The 22,876-nt window shown below is 44.6% G+C and overlaps 1 protein-coding gene across 2 annotated transcripts in view; it reads left to right on the top strand.

Annotated features, from left to right (window-relative positions):
• The window catches only part of LOXHD1 (lipoxygenase homology PLAT domains 1), a 134,170-nt gene that overhangs the window by 25,251 nt on the left and 86,043 nt on the right, over positions 1–22,876 (top strand). For both annotated transcript variants that reach the window (XM_054583861.1, XM_054583860.1), the window contains exons 5-10: positions 2,786–2,884; positions 9,815–9,963; positions 17,917–18,040; positions 20,290–20,540; positions 21,678–21,813; positions 22,291–22,451. In XM_054583861.1, coding sequence (XP_054439836.1) covers positions 2,786–2,884; positions 9,815–9,963; positions 17,917–18,040; positions 20,290–20,540; positions 21,678–21,813; positions 22,291–22,451 — 920 coding nt within the window. The remainder of the gene's footprint in view (positions 1–2,785; positions 2,885–9,814; positions 9,964–17,916; positions 18,041–20,289; positions 20,541–21,677; positions 21,814–22,290; positions 22,452–22,876) is intronic.

Here is a 22,876-nt window from a genome sequence, read left to right as displayed (position 1 = left end):
AGATAGAATGTGGTTCTGCTTGAAGAGGAAATGTTAAAAAGAGAGAGAGAGAGAGAGAGATGGAGAGCAGTAATTTAGTTAGCTTCATTGTCACTCTACAGGACCTTTAAAAAAGCAGTTGTGAGATGTGCCCCTCCCACAGTGTGATCAAAGGTCATCTTACACACGAGGATCCTGCTCTCTACTCAGCCCACTACATGGGGACCCAGGGTCCCATTTTGCCATACAGAGTTAGAAGACAGTCCACCATTGTGCCAGAGTTGACTTCTTCCTGCACTGTGTTGACCTGACCTCCTGATCCCTTGGCAAGACCTCAGCCAGAAAGACCCAGGAGCTCCTTCCACCCCAGCTCTGTCTGGCCTCTTGACCTCTGACCCTGGGCTGTCTCCATATTGCTTACCTTCAGCTCCCTTGCTCTGCTTCTCTGCACTTTGCCAGCACAGGGATACTCTGTGTCCCCAAAGCCCTTGGCCTTTCCTGCACAGGCCTTGGGACCTCCCCCATCTTCTGAGAGGCTCCTTCATCTTCTGTCTTCCCTCCAGGGTCTACAGGGATGTGTTTCCCAGTAAAATGTCAAATGTTGTGGAACAGCAGATTGAAAAGGACCCTAAGGGTTCTCACATTCTCTTGCCCCTGGCACTTTCTCCATGGAGTCCCTGACAGATGGCCGTCCACCCATGTGCTTGGCACAGAGTGACTGCTGATGTGTCATTAGTGATGGGGAACTCAGTTCCCCAAGGGCATCCTGTTCCTTGTTGGTGGCCTCAGCCACTAGAAATGAGCTTTTAGCGAGCTAAAATATCCTTCTTTATAATTCAACCTGCTGATTCAAATTCTGCCTTTTGGAATGATCCAGAGAGTCCACCACTCCTTCCACAAATGCTTCCGGGCCGCCCATCCTTCCTCCTGTTTGCCTGTGCCCAGTGCCCTCTGGAGTCCTGTAGCCCCTCCTGACTGACGGATGCTTGGCAGTGGCCTTCAGAGACATCACTGGCCACGGGACCCTGGACATTAGCCACCCTGCAAGGGGGTTTGCCTCTGTGTGGAGTGAGCCCTGGACTGGACCGGAGCAAGGATGTGAACCAAAATGAATGGTTCCTAGAGACCCTGCCACCAAAGGGGGGGGGGGGAGTGGTCCTTCCCCCATGACCCAGGGGAAGGGCTCTGTAACTTAGAAGATGACTGAGAGCAGAATCATCTGAATGTGGTCAGGGTCTTTCTGGTCCCTTACAGCCACAAGTCCCATGACCTCTTGGAGGAGACCTGGAAATCTGCCTTGTTAACAAGCTCCCCAGTTAGTCAGAATGTGGCCTAAGTTTCAAACCACTCACCTGGGGGTTGCCTGCATCTGGCATCTTCTGAAGGCCCTAGTTCTGTCTCCTGATTCAGAGGGATCTTTGTGGCAAATCAAGAGGGGCTGGGAACCTGAGAGGGACTAACTTTCTGGAGTCTTCAGCTGGTGACTAGCATTTGAGGGTCTTCCCTCCTCCACAATGGGTCTCACTGAGTGAGAACTGAGGAGAGAAAGAGGAGATATTGCTCCTTCCTGGCTCAGCATTCTTAGCAGGTCAGAATCCAGCCTTCAGGGTGGCATAGGTGGTATGTGTGTGTTCTCTGTGGGTCCCCAGAGGTATTCTCGAGGAACTTAGAAGCCTTACCTGAGGAAAACAGCAAATAACAGAAGGCGGTAGATGGTGAACTTGAGAATTATTGACACAGTCAATATGGCAGAGCCAAAGAGTGAAGAGGAGAAAGACCCCTGGGCGCTGGGACATCAGGGAAGGTTCTAGGGAGGAGTCAGTGGTGGGCCCAGGACTCTGGGCCTCAATTACCGTAGCTCTAATTTCTATCAACTCCATTCACTGGGCAGATATCTGAACAAAAGATCCTGCTATGTATAAGGTAGAAAGCCATTGCAAGAAGGGAAAGGGGAAGGTAAAGTTGCCTCAGGCCTTGAAATTCTTGGCCCCTGAAGAAAAGCTAGAGGAGTGTTGCTTGCATACCACACAGCACTCCCTGCCTTTCGCTCGCCAGGATCCAGCTAGAAGACCTGGGCAGGGCTCAGCACCTGGTCAAATGTGCATTGAGCTCCATCCGCCCTTGAGCCCAAGGCCAAGGATGAGGCATTTGGGGATTCAATGAATGCAGCAAAGATACAAGAAGCAGATATAAGTCTTTAAATGAGGCAACCCCTAAGCATGCATTTTCTGACTACTATTGGTGCCTGTAGTCTTTGCATTGGTTATGCCCTGGACAATTTTCATTCTCAGAATCCATTTTCCCCAACGAATGCTTACCCTGTAATTAAGTATGGAGTTCAGATTGCTGAAAGCAGAGTAGATGCTGGGGGCCCAGTTAGAGGCATTTCAATATCCGAGGGAGATATGCTTGGGTGGCTCAGTGTGGCACCTTGGATGTGGGCTGATTCATGCACCCAAAGGCAACATGTTAGTAGATAGAAATAGAAGTCCTCTCTACTTCCGATTTATGCAGTATATAGTCAGTTTCAAAATGACCATTTGATTTTTTTTAGCTTTATTGAGATATAGTTGACATAGAGCATTATATAAATTTAAAGCGTACCAGGTATTGATTTATGCTTGTATATTAACATTGACCATTTGGAACCAATGTCAGGCAACTTGTTTCCTGCTCAGTTATTGACGGTGATCGTGATGATTCATGCATTGCTGGAGGGAAGGGTGGAGGGTGTGGTAGCTGCTTTGGGGCCTCTGTTCTTCTCAGGATCCTAATGAGCTGAGGCTTTCTCTGTCCTCATTCTCAGGTAACAAGTACGAAATTAAGGTGTACACTGGTGATGTCATTGGTGCAGGAACTGATGCTGATGTCTTCATCAATATCTTTGGAGAATATGGAGACACAGGTAATGGGTTTGAAATCCTTTCTTCACAAACCATGTCCAGAATTGCTTCTTGGGCGGGCTGTTTCCTGCTTTCGTTGCAGGGGAAAGCAACCCCCGTCTCCTCTCGGTTCCCCTGTTCAAGATCTCTCTTATTGCCGATGGTTTGTCATGGGCTTCTCTGTGCAACAAGATGCTCATCTTGTAAATTTGTGTGTGTGATGTGTTTTCAGAATAAGGAGTGCTTGGGTTTTGGCTTTATTTAAAATTGTCCTGCATCCTAGAACAGATCCAAGCTCCACATCACCCAGGAACTCATTCTCAGTTATACGCTTTGTCTCCCTGAGCTCCGTGTCCATCCTGAGTTCTGTATTTGGAGGCTGCATGATCTGGTTCAAGGCAGCAGGTTGGGGCAGACCAGAATGGAGCGAGGGATCAAATGAGACTTGGCCTTATAGATGGAGCAGGGACTGAGGACACAGGCACAGCTCCAGGGTTTGGAAGGAAGTTAAAGCCAGCAGGATTGAGACAGATGGTTCTGTCCTGCTTCTACCAATTTAATAGAAGAACATAGGGATCAGTAAAGCTGCCAAGACATGTAAATTTTGGACACGATAAATTAAAAAAATTCAAAATGCATTGCTGAGCATATAAGGAAACAAAGAGAAGTCTCCAGGTGCTGGAAATGAAGAGGGAACTCAAAGCCAAAGTTATTAGTTATGAGTTGATGCAGTGGCTCTTGGAAGCTTTCACATTCATCAAGACGTACAATGTGTTTTATACCCAGTTAAGGTCATAAAATGAGATATTGGCGCCCTGTGAGGCAAGATATGCAAAATTAGAACCACACATGAAGCTAGGATTCTTGAAGGTTCACAAGAACATATTTAGTAAAAAAAAAAATAGGCCAGGAAAAAATCTGCTCATTAGTACAGTGAACTTAGCTCTCCAAGAGCTCTAGGTTTAAAAAAAAAAAAAAAATGCTGAGAAATTGATACCTTAGGCTTGCACCACATGTGGGCTTGAGGTCTGATTTTACACTATAAGTGTGATTTGGGGACTTCCTCTCCTCCAAATACAGAAAATTGGTTCCATGCTAGTAGTGCCCTTGGGTGCTTGGCAGAAGAATTTGTAAGACTATATGAAATTTCCACAGATAAAGTATTGAAGATGAGTTCAGTTTCCAAAACTACAAAACACTTCTGGACATAGTTTAACATGGCTAAGTATCAAGAGACACACAAACAATGGATTAATCCACCTCCCTACCCACCCCCCGCCACTGAATTTCAGATAATAGAGAGACCTGAAAAAGGCTATCACTTAAGCATTTTAAACTCTAACTGACTATTAACATGAAAGATACAATTGAAGAAAATAACAAGTACCATGAAAAACATAGCAAACAAATACAAGAAATAAAAATATAGTTATTAAATATGAATGCTTAATGGATGGTTTAATCAACACAATTAGAAATCATTGAATAGAGAATTTGTAAACCATAAGATAAATATGAGCAAACTATTTAGATATAGCAGAGGGACACAGCATTGGAAAATATAAATGAGGTCAGGAGACATGGAGGAGAGAATAAGTTCTGATAGATGTTAAGCAGGAGTTCCAGAAACAGAGAATATATAATAAGTGAGAGAGCATATCTGAAGAGCTAATGATTGAAACTTTTTCAAAATTGTCCAATGATATGAAGCTTCAGATTAAAGGTATGAGTTATTAAATAAGATAAATAAAAACATCCACATTTAGATGCATTGTGGTAAAATCAAAAGCATAGAGAAAGATCTTAAAACTAGTCAGGTTTGGCAGATTACCTTCTATAAAAAATTAGATTTATAGCAAATTCCTCTCATCAATGTATAGAGGTCATAAATTCATTGAATAACATCTTCAATGTCCTGAGCAAGAATATATATCAACCTAGAATTCTGTACCCAGCTAGGTTATAATTCCAAAGTGCAAGCATAATTAATGAATTTCCATGCAAACAAAGAGAAATAAGCTTTACCACTCATAGGCCTGTACTTAACCACTAAAGAAAATGTTTTAAGTAAAAGAAAATTGTATCCAAAAGAAAAAAAGGGATGCAAGAAATGAAAGTGAGCCAAAACTGATAATTATGTAACAAATCTAAGCAAGCATTTACTATACAGAGCAATAACAATAATGACTATTAGCAGGGCATAAGACAATGTGGATCCAAAACACTAAAAAACAATAGTCTTTAAGAAGGAAAGTAGATAATGAGAATTAAAACATAATAAGATTCTTGATCCCAGTTCATTCTTCCATCCCTAGGAGAGTAGAGATATTAACTTTAGACTTTAATGTCAAGTATACATATTAAAATTATAAAATTAACCACCAAAAAATAGTAATGCATAATTTCTAAGCCAATAAAGGGAGTTAAATGAATAAAAACTCAATCCATCCAATAGAAGGCAGAGAATGAGAAAAGAGGAATAAAGAAAAAGCATGGCTAAAAAGCAAAAAGTAAGATAAAATGTATAAGTAATCACAGTAAGTAGAAATCAACTAAATTCATCAGTTAAAGGATATAAATCCTCATATTAAATGAAAGTAAATAAAACCCAGCTTAAATATGTGACACAGAAGGGCTGAGAATAAATAAGATGGAATAAAGTATTCCAGGAACACTCCAAGAGAGCTATCACTTAGAGTGGAAGGGCAGATAAAGTGTTTCCCAGAGGAGGTAAAGTTAAAGGAGCTCATCATCACCAAGCCCTTATTATATGAAATGTTAAAGGGACTTATCGAAGAAAAAGAAGAAGATCAAAACTATGAACAGTAAAATGGCAACAAATTCACAACTGTCAATAACTGAACCTAAAAACAAAAACAAACACAAAAACAAACTAAGCAAAAAACTAGAACAGGAGCAGAATCACAGAAATGGAGATCACATGGAGGGTTATCGGCTGGGAGGGGGCTGGGGAAGAATGGGGGGAATAAGAAGCATAATTGGTAGGCACAAAATAGGGGGAAGTTAGAAATACTGTAGGAAATGGAGAAGCCAAAGAACTTATATGTACCACCCATGGACATAAACTAAGGCGCCGGGGGAGGATGCTGGAGGGAGTGGGGTGCAGGGCAGAGGGGGAAAAAGGGGAGGAAAAAAATAGAAAATCTGTAATAGCATAATCAATAAAATATACTTTAAAAAGTATTCCAGGAACATATTAGCAACAGGAAAGAAGCTGGTGTGACTATATTAATATCTATCAAATTGATTGTTAAGGGAAAATACTTTGTTAAATATAAAAGTATATTAGGCAATGTCAAAAATAACAATAAACCTCGAAGATATAATGATTCTGAACTTGTATAAAGTTAACATATTTCAAAAATATATGAAGCAAAAATTAACAAAGTTCTTGGAAAAACTTGATAAATAAATAATGATAGTGGAAGATTTTAATACAACACAATAATTGAAAATCAAATGGATAAAAATTTAGTATGGATGTAGGAGATTTTAACTACGCAGTTGATGAGCTTGATTTAATGGAAGTTTGTAGATCCCTGCATCCAACTGGTAGAGAACACATATTTTTTTCAAGTACATAATGATCACATTACTAAACCACAAAGCAAGTCTTAACAAACTAAACTAAATCAATACCATAGAGACAAAATTCTTTGATTATGTCAATAAAATTAGAAGAAAGCCCAACCCCTCACTCCATTTAGAAACAAACTTTAATTTTTATCGAAAATAATCATCATTTACAAAATCTATGAGAATATACAAATCATTAGAACCAGTAAGAAAGAAAGTCTAATGAAGACGCTGGATACAAGATTAAGGTACAAAAATTAATAAAAACAAGCAAACATTTAATTTAAAAATATGTGATTTATAACAGCAATTATAAGGTACCTAAGAATAACTCTAACAAAAGAGTTTTCCAAAAAGAATATAAAACTTTATTTAATGGTATACAAGAATACCTAAACAAATGGAGAAATATATTATGCTTATGCGTGAGAAAAGACTCAAATTCATTGAGAAGTCAAATTGTCTCAGATTATTCCATACACACAATGCAATTTCAGTCACACTCCACAGGGCAATATCCTACACCTTAAGCTGAAAGTAAAATTCATGTTCATAGAGACCTACGCATTGCCAGGACAATTTTGAACGTTGGAAAGTATATTAACCATAGTAACAATATGGGGATATTTACCCTGACGGATCAAGACATCACAGATCTCTAAAAACTGGAGCAGTGTGATATGGATAGTGTGAAAACAGTGATTTTCAACTTTTTTCATCTCATGGCACACATGAACTAATTACTGAAATTCTGTGGCACACCAAAAAATATACATTTCTTGATGACCTGACCAAAAAATAGGCATAATTTTGGTTCATTCACACTGGAAGGCTATTACTGTATTGGCTGATGTCATTTTTTTATTTGACAGTCTAAGGGAAAAAAAGGCCAGTCCCCTGACTATATAGTCAGGTATTGCATGTTTTAAAAATTCTTGCAGCCCACCCGTTGAAAATTGCTGGGGTTGAGGATAAACAAATAAACCAATGGAGCAGAATAAAGAGTCTACAAACCCACATAAAGGCAGCATTCTAAATCAGAGGGAAAAAGGATGAAGTAGTCAATTACCGGTGTATGAACAATTGTTTCGCCATATGAGAAAAGGTACAATTATATCTTTTTGTCTTTTACCATACACAAAATTAACTTCCAGATGGGCTAAAGGCTTAAATGTGAAAAACTCTATGAAATTTTTAGAAAAAACTTTTAAAAGTGTCTTTTTAAAATTTCAATTCAGGATGGAGTTCCTTGAACTATTCACTAAACGCTCAAAAACGAAGAAAAACATTGATAAAGTCCATTAAAACAAGTAAAATGTTTACTTGTAGACAAAGGGAAAACAATAGAAAGACAAGAAAGTATATGAACAAAAGATTACAGAAGAACGAGATCTAATTATATATATAAATCTCTCAAATATATACACAAAGTACATATATATGAAACACGTATATGTTCAGTCTCTCAAAATAATCACAGGAATGCAAATTAAAACTACAATGAGATACCACTGTATACACACTAAAACAAAATTAAAAAATCTATATGTTAATAATAACTGTGGAGAATGAAACCCTCTTGGACTGCTGGTGGTAACAAGTATAGTACAACCATTTTGCAGGACAGTTTTGCAATGCCTAATACATTGAAGACGAATATACCCCGAGACCCAGCAACTCTGTTTCATGTGCCTACTCAGAGCATTTTTTACAAATGTGCAGTAGAAGGTAGGGACAGTAGAGCCCCTTTCAATGCCATTTACAACAGCAAAAAACTGCAGACAACCTAAATGTCCATCAGCATAAAAATGCTTACAGAATGGTGTTTGCTTCATTCAATCGCTAGCAGTTGGACTAATGAACCAAAGTTTACAGCCTCAGCAGGGTCTCAAAGGCATAATATTAACTGAACAAAAGTAAGGTGCACAAGGGTATTTGATGATGAAAACAGGAGCACTAGCAACAACCCCAGTTAGTACCATAGCACTTACTACAAGTGCTCTTTTTGTATTAACTAAGTCAATCCACATAGTAACCCAATGAGGTGGCGCTATGATCATCCCCGTCCCACAGACGAGGAATTTGAGACAGAGGTGTGCACTATGATATATTTATGTAAAATTCTAAAACATGAAAAAAATAGCGTATTTTCTTTATGGATACCTACCAGTGCAAGCAAAAATTTACAGGAATGATATATACCAAGTGAAGAGAGTATTTACTTGAGGGAGTAAGTCGGGGAGAGGGATGGACAGTGAGACTGTGCATCTCTCTGATTTATGTCCTTTAAAAAAGAGAGTGGTCTAAGTGCTTTAGGCAAAATGTTAACGTCTGCATTAGCTCTTAAATCTGGGTGGTAGGTACATGGATGTCATATTATTTTTATATGTTTGAATAGTTGCAATTTTAAAATGTAGAAAAATTTATAGAATTAAATTTTAGAAAAGAAGAAAAATGTGATGGCATAAGCATAGAGTTGGTGCTTAGATGGGGCTGAAAGGGTTCATATGACCTTCAACTTGGAACGTAATGGAAAATTGCAAAGTAGAAAGAAAAAGCCAGGATGAGTCCTAACTTACCCATGTGACTTTTGACAAGGTATTTGATTTCTGTAAGTCTTAGTTTCTTCATCTACGAGAAAAAGTTAATAATATCTCCCTCTTGGATTGTAGCAAGGGATAAGTGAGAAAAAAAATCCATGTTAAACAGCCCTGACCGGTGTGGCTCGCTTGGTTGGATGCTGTGCTGCCAAGGGAAGGGTTACCAGTTCAGTTCCTGGTTGAGCGCATGCCTGGGTTGCGGGTTTGGTATCTGTATTAAACAAATAAACAAACAAAAAGTCATGATGATAGTTCTCATGGCTGTTTTCCAGAAAAGGAGTCAGACCTAAGGATGTCTGTTGGCTGCTGCCGGGGCCCCAGCCACAGTGCCCACATACTGACTACCATGGCTGTGCCCCCAATCCAGGTGTAAGCAAGGCAGGCCCTCAGGTCTTGGGGTGGGGTGCTATTTGGTTTACTAGGATGGGGACTCCAGACTAAGGAGAAATCAGAAACCCAGTGATGGGTCCTGGGCACAAGCCACACACAAGGCAAGCTTCTGGAGGTTGGACGGCTTTAAGGACCCCTTTGTTAACTTTTTAAACATTTTAACTATTTTTAGAGCGGTTTTCAGTTCATTGCAAAATTGAATGGGAGTACAGAAAATGCCCACATACCACCTGCCCCCACCGCAAAAACTTCTCCCCAGGTGACTTTTGAGACCATCCTGCAGTGGACAGAGCGTTAAGGCTTGGAGTTGGTTCCTTCTCCTCCCCTGGTCACCTTTGCAACGTTCCGCAATGTCTGTGTACGCAGGGGAGCGCAGGCTGGAGAGTGAAAAGAACAACTTTGAAAAGGGAGCTGAAGACAAGTTCACCCTGGATGCCCCCGATCTGGGGCAGCTGATGAAGATCACTGTCGGCCACAACAACAAGGGGAAGTCTGCAGGTTGGTTCCTGTCCAAGGTGGGTTCAGCTGCCTGTCTGTGGCCCCTTTGCCCCAGGAGGCGGGATTTCTGGCTCGTCAGAGGGTTATACTTCAGCCCTAACTTCCCTCCCATGGTCTATCTGCCTCTGCTCTTCTGCCTAAGCCCGCTGGCCAACCATCCTGCCCTCCTCACACCTCCAAGACTTTGCCCACGTTATCATCTTCCTAGAAAGCCCAGTTCTCTCATTGGAAGCCTGGTCACCCTTCAAGGCTCTACCATGCAGCTCTCCCTGACTCTGGCCCACCAGAACCTCTCCCTCCCACGAATGTGCGTAGCCCTTCCTGCTTCGAGCATTCATTTGGCCCTAGTCATAGGCTTCCTTGTGACTTATTTGGGGCTATCGCTTTATACCTCAAATTGCTGAATCTCAAGTCCTTTGTAATTTCACCTACCAAGGACAAAATTACACAGCAAGAAGTTGACAAAAAGGCTTCTGAGATGGTAAAATATATCTGGTCCAAAGTTTGTAAGGAAAGCCCATGCCCCTAGTTCTATATTGCTCTGCCCTCATTTTGAAGGAAAGACCCCTCAGACTCTCACTGCTCACTTATAATTGTGCCCAGAAGCCTTGCCACCTGCAGATTTAAACCTATAGCAGAAAATTAGAGGCAGAAAGAGGCACTACAATACGTGGGTCTATTGAGAATTGTAATGGGCAGTCACAGAAGATATAAAAAGACAAATACCATATGATCTCACCTATAAGCGGAACCTAACCAACAATACAAAGGTGCAAGGAAAATAAGATCAGCAACACTGAAAGGAAAAGAAATCAACAGAGACAAGAGGGAAGGAGGGAGGGGGGCGGGGACAAGGAAGGGAAGGGGAAAGTCAAGGAACACATAGCAAGGACTCATGGACAAAACCAAAGGGGAAGAGCTGAGGGAGGGAAGGAGGGAGGGGGCAAGGGGAAGCGGTGGAGGGGAGGCAGAGACAAATGTATCTGAAAAAATAAATTAAAATAAAATTAAAAAAAAAAGAATATTAGAATCTAATCTTAAAAAAAAATAAAAAGCCAAAAGAATATTAAAAATGTATGGGAGTTTGAAGTCACTTAGAAAATGGGCTGCCAGCCCTTTGCATGTATTCCCCTTAGTCAGGAAGCTATCAATATATTTCAGCTCATCACAGAATGATAGGAAAAGGTTAATGTATAATATATTTCTAAAGAATGTTTTGAAAAAGCTCTTATTGTTTGAAACAGAAAACCCTCAGATTTATAACAGTTTGACTATAGAGAATGAAACTGTTTGATAGTTGAGGTTTTGCTATTATTTAACTTGATTTATCTTCTTCTGTCAGTTAGGAATGTATTTGGTTGCAGGTATGAGAAAATTGAAGGGCAGTGTTAAGCAATTAGGGGCTTATTTTTGTCATCTCACATGAAGCCAGGTGTGGTCAGCTCAGGGCTGGTACAGCTGCTCTCTTTCTGAGGCCCCTGCTGTCTTGCTGCATCACCGTACTCACCATGGTGACTTTCCTCCTCCAGTTTGTTGCCTCATGATCCCATGATGGCTGCTGAACCTCTAGCCATCTAATTTGTGTTCCAGGCAGGAAGAAAAGGGGAGACCAAAAGGGAAAAAGACATTTTATCTGGCAAGCCTTTCCTTATTGTAAGAGATGCAAAACTTGCCTTGGAACTTCTGCTTGCATTTCATTGGCTGGAAATATGTCATGTGGCCTCCCTAGCTGCAAAGGAAACTGGGACATCAAGGGTCTGGCTTTCCAGTCTTCATGGTAGAAATAGGCTATGAGGAAGGTTATTGGCATGGGTGGTGAGTGAACATCCTAGAGTGTCTGTTACACTTCTCTCCACAGCTAGCCTGAAAGTTCCTTGAGGGCACTGCCCCAGCCCTTGGCGTGGGACAGGGCACCAAATCAGGGAAGCGAGGAATGGCCAGGTTTCCTTTGGAGAGGAGAGGGCTTGTCTCGCCCTTGGAACAGCCATGCTGGTGCTGTCCAGGATGCCAGGAGGCCAATGCTGGATGGATTGGAGAAGAAAGGGGCAGGCGTCCAGACCCCAAACAGCCAATGCACAGGCAGGGGTGTGTCTCAGGCACGTTTTCTTGTTGAGACAGGCAGAGGTGGGAGAGGAGGCAGATGCGTTTGTAGCCTCAGCCAGGATGGGGCCCAGAGCCAGTACCCAGAAGCCCAGTTCCTTCACTTTGGGAAGGAAGACAGCCTAAGTGAAAAAACAAGGTTTAGTGGAAGATGCACCTGAAATTCATGTGTGACCCAGACACTGTTGTTACAGCCACACTTCATGAGGTCAGGCCCCTCCTTGGTCACATGGGCTCACTCACCAGTGTGCTCCTGATGCTTCAGGAAGAAGGTAGGTTTGCACCCGAGAGCAGAACCTTTCCTTATCGCCCTGCTCAAGGGAAGGGCGGCTGGGCAAGGCATGAAATGTAGGGGTAGGAACATATTTGTCCTCTGAAATGTAAATCTTATTCCATTTTCTTTTGAAATTTGATGTTGAGGCCGTTGTTTCTTTCTGGACAACCTGTTTTGTGGTTTTCCTTTTCCCCAGGATGCTCGCAGAATTTTTTTCTTCATATTTGTAATTCTAAAGTCTTGCCAGAGAATGGCTAGGAGTAAGGCCTATGTTGGTTCATGCATTCTCCTCTCCTCCCCGCAAAGAGTTCTGCTCTTCTTCTGATTCTTTGAAATGATGTTGTCTTTCTCCCTCCCTCTTCCCCCCCGCCCATTACTGTTTGCTGTTCAGGCATTTTTTTTAAACCCAAAGGCCAAGCAGGTTACTTGCAGTGTGAGGTTGGCTATTCAGTTTGGGGCCATATTATGTAGATGGGTGAGTTCAGGGCCTGGTAGGCAGGTCCCCATCTGTCCTCCAAAACCAAGGGGGGTCTTCCTCTCAAAGCTTCACTGGTTCTTCTGGAAATATCCTAATAGCCTATTCCTTTAACTTAAGCAAACCAAAATGCTCCCTGAGGATAAGACATAAAAATAATTCAAGCATTTTGTAGGTCGGTGTACCTGGATTTACTAGATATTTTCCTGAGGGAAAAATTGTAATAAGAAAGGAGGAATGAAGGTTCTGGGTCCCAGGCAGAATGGGTGCAAGCAGAATACCAGGGGCTGGGGGAGACTCAGGGCAGCCTCTGCCCGCTTTCTGACTGTGCCAACGAGAGCCAGCCCTAAGCTCCCACCTCCCCCGTTGGATTTCCAGGCTGCCCCTTCCCCTCTGCCCACTCTAATTGATCTGCTTGCCCAGGGCCCCCCAGAGACACCAATTAAAGGGGCTGTTAAATTGACTGCATTTCCAGATTTGACACATGCACAGAAAGTGCCCCCATTCTCGAGGTTGCCAGGCTGGGCTGCGCATGAGAGCCACTCCTTCGGTGTTTATGTTAAGGCTGCGGTGGGACACATCTCAAAGCCAGTGTCATTAACCCCTGCATAGGTCGTCTCCCTCCACTTCTGTCTAGTCCACAGCCCATGTGTGTTTCTCAACCGGGGCTGTTGGGCCTCGGTATGAGGGATGCGTCCCTTCCCCCGCTCTTGGCCCTTTCTCAGGCTGACATCCTTCCTCCCCTAGGCTTTGCACATGGCTTTGGTCCCTGTATCTGGTTATCCCAATAGCTGCCATTGACTCAAATGGTCAGTTCAGTTCAACATCCACTTCAAAATGTCAACAGTCACAAGATGGGCCGTTATACTGCTAGTGGGCCCATCCTTGGACCCCCTGCTTCAGGAAAGAGATTAGCTCAGGGCACCACAGCTTCTCAGTGGCAGGACTAGTACCTCCCCCAGGTCCTCTGCACTCCCAGGCTGGATCCTCTCCCTGTGCCACGTGTTAGAAAGTCCAGAATCAGGTGGATGGCCTGTGACGTGCTGTGGAGAGTATAAGTTCAACCAGTACCACAGGTTCTGATAGGAAGAGAGACAGAGGCTCATGGATGGATTACAGGGACCTTAAGAAGCCCAATGTGCCCTCAGGTCACCAATTAATACTCGACATTTAACACTTACCAAGTGACTATTACGCCCTAGACCCCATGCAGCCAACTGCAGCTGTTAAAATAAACATGTCCTGCTTCCAAAAGAGATAAGACAAGGCCTTAAACCATTGCTTCCTTACTGTGAAGCAGATTACTTCTTATGCTTGTATATTCCATGATTTCAGGGAAAATCCAGCTTCCAATGAACAAACAGCCTCTCCTAAGGGGTCCCACAAGTGTTCATCAGACTAGGTTTCCCAGTTTGAAGATCAGACCATGGAACCACCAAACTGTAAGACAAAGCAGGGTAAGATTAGAGCCCTGAGTATAAACAGACGTTGTAGGGGTGAGCCGCGTCTGAATGGCCATCACAAGAGATTTCACAGAGGGTCCATTGGAGCTGGGCCGTGAAGGTGGCTCACAGGGGCGGGGATGTTGAATAGATCTAGGCTGGACACAGGGCCCAGAGAACTGAGAAGTGATGCTAGGGAGGTGGGTGAGGGCAGGTTTTTACAAAATGAGGTAGCCTGAGATGGTTATGTGGGAGTGGGTGTATGGGCGGGATGAGAGGAGAGGAAGGAAGTATAGAGGAAGAAGAGAGAGTATTAGGGATGTCACCAAATGCTGTCACTTACAGTTATTTGTATTTATGGTCTTGTACCTGTCATTTGACAGTATTTCAGTGTGATGAGTCAAACACGGAGCACGTGGGGAAGGGCAGCCTTTTGTCAGGGAGAAGGAGAAGATCCCACCTTCCTTTGCTGGCCTCAGTTTCCCCCATAGAACATTCCCTCACTCTTCCACAAGCCCAGGTCTGTTCTGCTGACTCTTGGAAGCTGAGATTTATTTCAAAGTAGACCGATAAGTTCCAGACCTTCCTCCCTCTTTTTCCTGCCTCAAGAATTCACCTGTCCCTCTAGTAGTGGCTCCTGGAAGGAGGCAGTGGTTGCTTCCGGGAGAGCATATCTGCGTCTGCAAAGGAAAGACTGAGAAGTCCTTCAACACAGAGACTTGTGTTTCATTCCTTTCTTGCCCCTGTGGCTGATACATGGAGGGTACAGTGTGGATCTCAGGTGCCTGGGCACGTGGCCTGGGTGGGGGAGACCCTTCCACCACCTGCACTGCTCTGTGTGGGGGGAGGGGTTCACTTCTTCTGCATAGAGTAGGCCTCTGCCCCAATCAGGGTGTTTAAGTAAAATTGGGGGAAGTTATTCCAGTGTTGAGGAGGGAGAGCTGCTATGAATCATAGCTGACATTCCACATCAATTGAAAATTTATTGACTCCAAGACCAACTCCATGTATTGGAGACGTGTTTACCGTGTTGGGAGGACACGAAGGCCCTGAGGCCCCAGACCTGTTTGGACGTATCTGTGAACCATCAGGAAAGAAGTGACAAGACGTGACCACTGCTTAGAGGCTCCATCTTTTGTTCCTCTTGTTCGGAGGTAGTTTGTCCTTCTTCGCTTTTTGTATCCAGTGGCCTTGCCCTGTGACTACAGTGGGCATCACTGGGGACAGGCCCCTTCCCTGCTGCCATCTCACTTCAAGGGGCTCGTGACCCCTAGGCTCCCTCTCACCTCGTGGAAGGCCAGCGCTGTCCACAGGCTGGTCTGCAGTCTGCAGGGAGAATAATCCTCCGGGAGAAAGCAGCTCTCGTTTTTCTATTAGACCATTGCTTCTGCCTGTCTGTCTGACGCACACAGACACCCACCCATCCACACACTCTCTCCAGGTGTGCACTTCTCTTGTTCATGGCAAAAGGTGCCTTTGTCTCTTCCATCTTATTTTGCAATTGTCTCTTTCTCATAACCACAGAATCCATGAAACAGTGGTCTGGTTTATTCATTGTTAGCAAAATCATGTCTTGAATTCTGAAAAGGAACTCCATGAAAAACCAAGGCGCCTGGGCAGCTTGGGAGCAGAAGTGGGAATGCTGCTCGCTCCTCCCTCAGAAGGGGCCCTCGGCAATGCCCCTTTAAGCAAAAGAGGTCATGGCTCAGCCAGGACCCATGTCAGCAGAGGCCAGAAGGCCCTTGGCAGAACCCTCTGCCTCCCTCACCCCGTACAGTCTCTATACCCACGTGCCTGCGTCAATTCCCTCCTCACCCACTTCTCTGCTCCCTCCCCGATACCCACCACTCTTTTCTGCTAGACTTGTTCCAAAATGTTCTACCCTCCAGGAGTTGGCTTCCTCTAGCCTCATCTTGCAGACTTTGGGACCAAGAGATGTTATAAATAATTGTCCCCATATTTTAGTATGCATCCAGAAAATTTTTTAGGACTCTTCATGGACTTCTATACTTTCTGCACCAGTATTTGAGCTGCTATCTTCTCTCTTGGCCTGTGTTGTTGTTGCTGTTTTTTTAAGGTACTTCGGAAAGTCTAATTTTAGAGTCTTGGTTGTTATTTGAATATTTATTCAAATGTTGTTTCTTTCCTTGGTGGTTCAGCTATACAAGCTAGCTTTGTCCTATAGAGGCATTTAATGATACTCATTTCATTTCTCAGATTAGCTAAACATCTCAAGTCAGGAATTTCCTTCAGACACAAGACTGGTAGAAGGCCCTTTACTGGTGACATCTCTGTGAGCTGTGCGGGTGGTCCTCTCGCTCCCCAACCCTTGGCTGGGACACTAGTGTGCGAACATTTAGGGACAGAGATGGGGAGTCTGTATATCTAGGCTTATTAGTTGACTGGACAATCTAGCTGATAAACTAAGTCCTCTCCTTCTTACCTTGCTTTTCCAACTCTGTGAGAGTCAGTGAGGGGGGTTAGGAAGCAGGTGAGAGTCAATGACTCCTCAATCTACCCCCACCCCTGGCAGATGAAAGCTAGGCAAATGTGCAGGTTTATGAGTTGGGAGAGGCTGGACTCCCATGGCAGATCCCCCACTGGGCAGTGCCACAGATATTAATCAAATCCGCAGGCTCTGAAAGGTGACTCACACCAACCAAACCTGCGAGGGACTAATTATAAACCAAGGCCTGAATGCTGACTTACCTGGGACGGCTGGCTCCAGTCACTGGCTCAGGCCACTGGCTCCTCTCTGGTGGGCAATGCTCTCAAAAGGCCCAAAAGGTTCTTTGATGAGCACTGGATTAAAACAAGGCGAGATGCCTTCAGGCAGCCCAGCGTGTGCCCTGTTCCCTCACTGCAGACACTGGGATCTTAGGAAGTGAGTTTCCATTGAAAATCAGAGCCCTGCCCCCTCTCGTGGGGAGCCTTGGGAACACCTGGCCAGACATTTACTTTCCAGCTGCTCTCTGTCACCAGGCCTCCTGCCTGCACAATGGTATGACTTAGGATACATTCTAGTTATTGACAATTCTGTGGATGTTAGAGCGAGTTTTCAGCTGGGTCTCCCCAGGACAGTTTGGGAGGCCCTCTCAGCTCCTTGGTAATCTCTAGAAGACACGCTACCTCAGCCCCGCCAACCCAGCTCACATGTGAGCTCCCTGAAGGAAGCTTCCTAGGAGGCCAATCCCACTGGCTCACTATCCGTGGCTGATGCTCCCTGACCTGGTCACCAGATCCTGGGGTTCTGGGTGCCCGATTTGAGGCTTGCAGTTCCCTTTGCATAGACTCTGCTTCTCGCTAAGGTTAGCACCTCCACTTTCAGCAGGTAAGGAAGGGGGTGACCTTGCTGTCTGCACATCTGAGCTTCCAGTTCTCACACCCCAGGCTCACAGGGCACAGACTGCCAAGTGGTCTAGCATTCGATTCTTTAAAATGATTTGCATCAGAGGAGGGAAGAGTAGATATGTAATTCAAGTACAGGGCAATTGACAGTCTCCTCTGTGTGTGACTCGCAATGTTTTGCAAGGTTTTTTTGGGCAACAGGTGTGCCCGTGGGATGAGTTTTCTGTGGGCCACTGGGAAGCTGAGAGAACGTATTCTTAGATGGAGGATTTGGACTGGACTCCCAGGTGCATCCTCAATCCCACTTAACATTCTTTTCCTTTCTTCTTAGATTGTGATTGAAGATGTTGGCAACAAAAGAAAATATGACTTTCCTCTCAACCGCTGGCTGGCCTTGGATGAAGACGATGGCAAAATCCAAAGGGATATCTTAGTGGGAGGAGCTGAGACCACAGGTAGAACCAAAGAAAGAGGAGGCCCCTTTGGTGAATAGTTCACTTTCTGTCTGAGGCTCAGTGTTCTCATTGGCATGTGTGGGGGCCTGCAATCGAGTGGGAGCCAGCTGAGTCTCCAGGCAACATTGCTCCTGCTCTTGAAAGTGCTCTGCTCCTCTGAGCTGCAGCCTGGGGCTCTGCCGCTGCCAGAGGGTGTGGGGAGGCACCTGTGAGCAGACACTAGCTGCCCAGAGCAGAAGCCGTCCATGGGATGAAGCCAGAACTCCTGGTTCATGGGGGCATTTATGAGGATGCTGTTTTGCTCTTCCCGCCTAATATTGAGTGCTTACTCAATGCCAACCCTCTGCTAGGCATCTGATCCATTTCATCTCCTTTAATCCTCTCAACGACCCTGAAATATAGGAACTGTTCATTGTTCCTACTACCCAGATGAGGAAATTGAGTCACACAGAAATTAAAGACCTGCCCAAGGTCTCAAGCTGGTAACTGACAGATCCAGGGTTAGGTCTGCCTCCTACATTTCTACACTGTGTGAATTCCATGGAAAACCTGAGCCTCCCAGCTTGGAAGTTTATGGAAGTTCCAGAAAATCGATGTTACCGAATGCACATCCGAGAATGTGCTGTGTTGCCAAACCTCCCTTGTTCCCCACTGCGTAGAGAACAAGTCCAGGTTTTGGGGAGCAGTACACACATCGTTCCCCAATTTGGCTCCAGCTCACCACGTCAGCAGGATCTTTCCACACCTTCTTCCACCACTTCCACACACCCTGCACCTCACACCTTACATGCTTTCCTGTACCTACACCCCTTCCTCATCCTCGCACCTCATCCACAGGCCTCTCTCTCTCTCTCTCTCTCTCTCTCTCTCTCCATAGCTGCTTGCCTTATTCCTTCTCTCCCTTTATCTTTGGAAGATGCCTTCTTTTCAGCCTCTAATGCCATTTCTCTTCTTTGTGTTTCCCAAATTCCTGCTTCCAGTCACTTCCTTGGAACCCTCCCTGCCTCCTCTAGACAGGACAAGTCCTCCCTTCGGTTGTGCAGACCTTTCAGGCAGGATGCAATTGCTATTGTTCAAGACACCAAGAGCTCCTCTGCTCCAGCACTGAGGCACCTTGGCCTGACCTGACCTTTGTAGGGTGTGGCATGTGTCATTTGTAACTAGAGTTAGCAAATTATAGGGAAGGGCTGGTGACCCTGGCCAGGGGAGTATGTGTTGCGTGAGACACCATCTGTCCTTGTGTTTTGGAGAGGAAAACTGGAAACCGGCTCTGTAGGGCAGAGGCCATTCCTTTTTATCTTTGCATTCTCCCCATGCCTGGCATAAAATAAGCACTCAGTAAGTGCTTGCTAACAAAGGAAAGTGTTAAAGTACGAATGAATAATGCATCTAGGTATTTGCATGTGCTAGCTCCCAAAGAACTTTGGGAATTTTATTTCTCTGGGGCCAAAGAGTGAAGGTGGGGGTGGGGTAGGGTCAGGGGTTGGCCGGGTGAACTAACAAGGAATAGTGAGTCATTGCCTTAGACTCTAGGACAGAATGAACGTACGGGGCCGAATCGCAGTGGAGTTTCCTCTCCAATTGTCCATCTTCGGTGTTTTTTCTTACTCAGTCCCACTCAGTGTTTCATCTTCCCTTGCTGGCTCTTCCCCAGGACTCCACGTCCTCACTTTGCCTCCTGCCTGACCAAAACCCCACAATGATCTCTTCCTCCCTCAATCTTCCCTCATCCCACCACATCAGCAAATGAAGGAGGACATTAGTGCCCTCTATTAAAAGTTATTCTTTTAAGTGTTAAGCAAAAGAGCAAACTAAATGAATCAGATAGCCCAGACTATAAATCTCTATTAATGGAGTTGACTATTACAATTAAATTAGACATAACAGAATTCATCCAGCAGCTATTAATAATATGCACATGATAATTAACATTAGTAATAAGGACTATTCTTAGCTAACCTAAGTTCCTCCTTCTCCTTGTTCGTTTCCTGTGATCAGGGCTGACAGCTTCCTATAATAATATCTGCCGTTTATTCCTAGACACAGGTACACTACACATAAACACTGAAAAAGATGAAGGGAGGATGAGAGGGGCACTGGATGTCATCTGGGGGATGGGGACAAGGGGGCTTAAGATGCACGGAAGAGGGAGGCCTAGGGAGGTGGTGGCTAGGTAGGGGGATAGTGAGCATGACGTTGTGATCAGCTGGCACTGAATCCTCTCCTTCCCCCTCTTGTTTCCACACCAGCTATCTCATACATTGTCACCGTCTTCACTGGGGATCTGCGGGGGGCTGGGACCAAATCCAAAATCTACTTGATCATGTATGGGGCCCGAGGGAATAAGAACAGTGGGAAAATCTTCCTGGAGGGTGGTGTGTTCGACCGCAGCCGCACAGACATTTTCCACATCGAGCTGGCTATCCTCCTCAGCCCCCTGAGTCGGGTCTCCATCGGGCACGGCAATGTTGGCGCCAACAGAGGCTGGTACTGTGAGAAGGTAAGGGATGCTCCTCGGAGGACCCTTCCCTGAGGCTACCCGTCTCTTCTTCAACTTGCATATAACTCTAACCTGCTTCCTGCTTCCTTTGGATCAGTAACAGAGCACATGGGCAATCCCTTTCATTGGGCATTTAGGATGGTGACATGCCCATCCATCTTGTCTTGCTGATGGTCAGGAATGGGGGCTGTTCTATACAGGCATCCAAGGGCCAGACCCAGGGTAGGGGATCCAGACATGCCCAGCCAGTGGTTATAGACTAGCCTGATTCCTAGTGTGGTGCTTTGCTTCAGTTTGTAAATCTCTCAATCAACAAGTATTTTTAAATATATGTTTGTGTGATGGGATACTTATGCTTTAAAGAATATACATAACAAAGGTATATTTAAAAAGTGTAAAAAAAAAGTGTACTAAAAAAAAGTCACTTTTGTCTACCACTCCACTTAAGAAATAGAATAATCCTGATGCTTTTGAAACTCCTCTGTGTCCTTCCCCAATCATACAATTCTTTCTCTCTCCCCAAAAAGCATATATTATTATGAACTTTGTCTAAGTGTATATAATAGAAGATTTTGTAGTGTTCTAAGAACTTTCCTTTGAACATCTATAATGTGAGTGGCCTGGGCTAGACAGGCTTCCGTGGTCTGAACCCTTGAGTTTGGAGCGCAGGCTGAGAGGGCGTCGGAGAGGAGGTTGAATGAGGCTAAGTCCAGAAAAGGGCAGTTAGTGTTTGTATTCAATTCCAGATATGAATTACCTTTCATGTGATTGACCTTTTTTTTTCTCACATGACTAATAAAGGTAATGAATTTAGTATCCTAGGCAGTTTGCTTCAGATTGAGATTTTATGATATGCCTTAAGAAATAGTGTGTTTAAAGGGGTTATTGTATATAGAGGGAAAGGTTTGAGATTTGGGCTGGTAAACTGGAGGATAGACAATACCTATTCGGGAAGACTTCTGGGAGGAGGTATTTCTTGATCTAAAATTTAATGATAGGCAATGGGAAGAATGTACTATTCCTTGAGGGTTCTAATGCAGATGACCCTAAACGTGGGGCTTAGGGGGCTGCTGAGCATTGCAAGGAGGTCCCACCCAGGGGGCCTGCTGCCAGAGACTCGTGGTGTGCTCCCCCCAGGTGGTGATTCTGTGCCCCTTCACCGGCATCCAGCAGACCTTCCCTTGCAGCAACTGGCTGGATGAGAAGAAGATGGATGGGCTGATCGAGAGGCAGCTCTACGAGATGGTGTCTCTCAGGAAGAAGAGGCAGAAAAGTAGGTGGAGGGGGTCCAGAGCCTGGCAGCCTCCCAGACAGGGCCAGGAAAGGCCAGGATGTCAGACCATTGGGCAAGAGCTTTAAGGGGGTCCTCTCCTGCTTCTCAGTGCTCCTCTGAAAGGAAGAGAAAGCACCCCCCAGAGAGCTTAGTTCTCCAAGGTTGAGGCTATTCACCTAGCACCAAGGCTGACACTTCAGTTGAATAAGCTGTCACAAAGGGCTAGATGTTCAACTGAATGGCTGAAGACAGTGAATTCTGAATGCACTGGACATAGGGTGGGTGGAGTCAACTCTTCTCCCCATATACAACACACTGATATGCTTTCTCCATTGAAAGGAACATTAGGTGCCTCTTTCAAATAGCAGAGGATCCTTGGCTTCCTGACACTGGCACTTGTTATACTGGGCTTCTGAGAGTGGGACTCACCTCAGATTCAGTCCTGATCATCTTTGATTTGCTCCTCTTCCCCTGCAGAAATCGCTTGGTCCCTGTGGGTCTGGACGACTGACTTGAGAAAAGCTGGTACCAACTCTCCCATCTACATCCAGCTTTATGGGAAGAAGGGACGGACAGATGAGATTCTCCTGAACCCCAACAACAGGTGGTTAAGACCGGGCATAATTGAGAAGTTTAGGGTAAGAGAGAAGTGTGACAGGGTGGGAGGGAGGAAGGGGCACAAGAGATATCTGTCATGGGATTCTAGTTTTCTGAGCCAGGGGTAGAGGACACTTAAAAACAAAAAGGTACAATGGAGATTTTAGGTCCCTAGGAGTATTGCCAAATTTGATCTATAGGTAATGTAGTAACTGGGATGTGGTTTACCTCTGGTCCTTCATCTGAATCATGATAGTCCAGAACCATGCCTGGGTGAAGAGGCAGGTATGGAACGGTTGTGAGCATCTGGGAGCCTGGCCACTTGGGGAATCACTGAAGCCCAGAGGCCCTGAACACAGTGTCAAACTGCCCAATATGAGCTGAGTTAAAGAGTGAGGAGCAAGTCTAAGGGAAAGTGCAAATTTCAGAACATTTTAAAAGAAATTCAGCTTTAAATTCCCAGTAT

Source organism: Pteronotus mesoamericanus, unplaced genomic scaffold (assembly GCF_021234165.1).
Source record: "Pteronotus mesoamericanus isolate MK-2021 breed Mesoamerican mustached bat unplaced genomic scaffold, CSHL_Meso_final contig_74, whole genome shotgun sequence".
Taxonomy (NCBI): domain Eukaryota; kingdom Metazoa; phylum Chordata; class Mammalia; order Chiroptera; family Mormoopidae; genus Pteronotus; species Pteronotus mesoamericanus.
The sequence above is the reverse complement of the archived record's forward strand: the minus strand, read 5'-3'. Positions and strand labels throughout refer to the sequence as shown.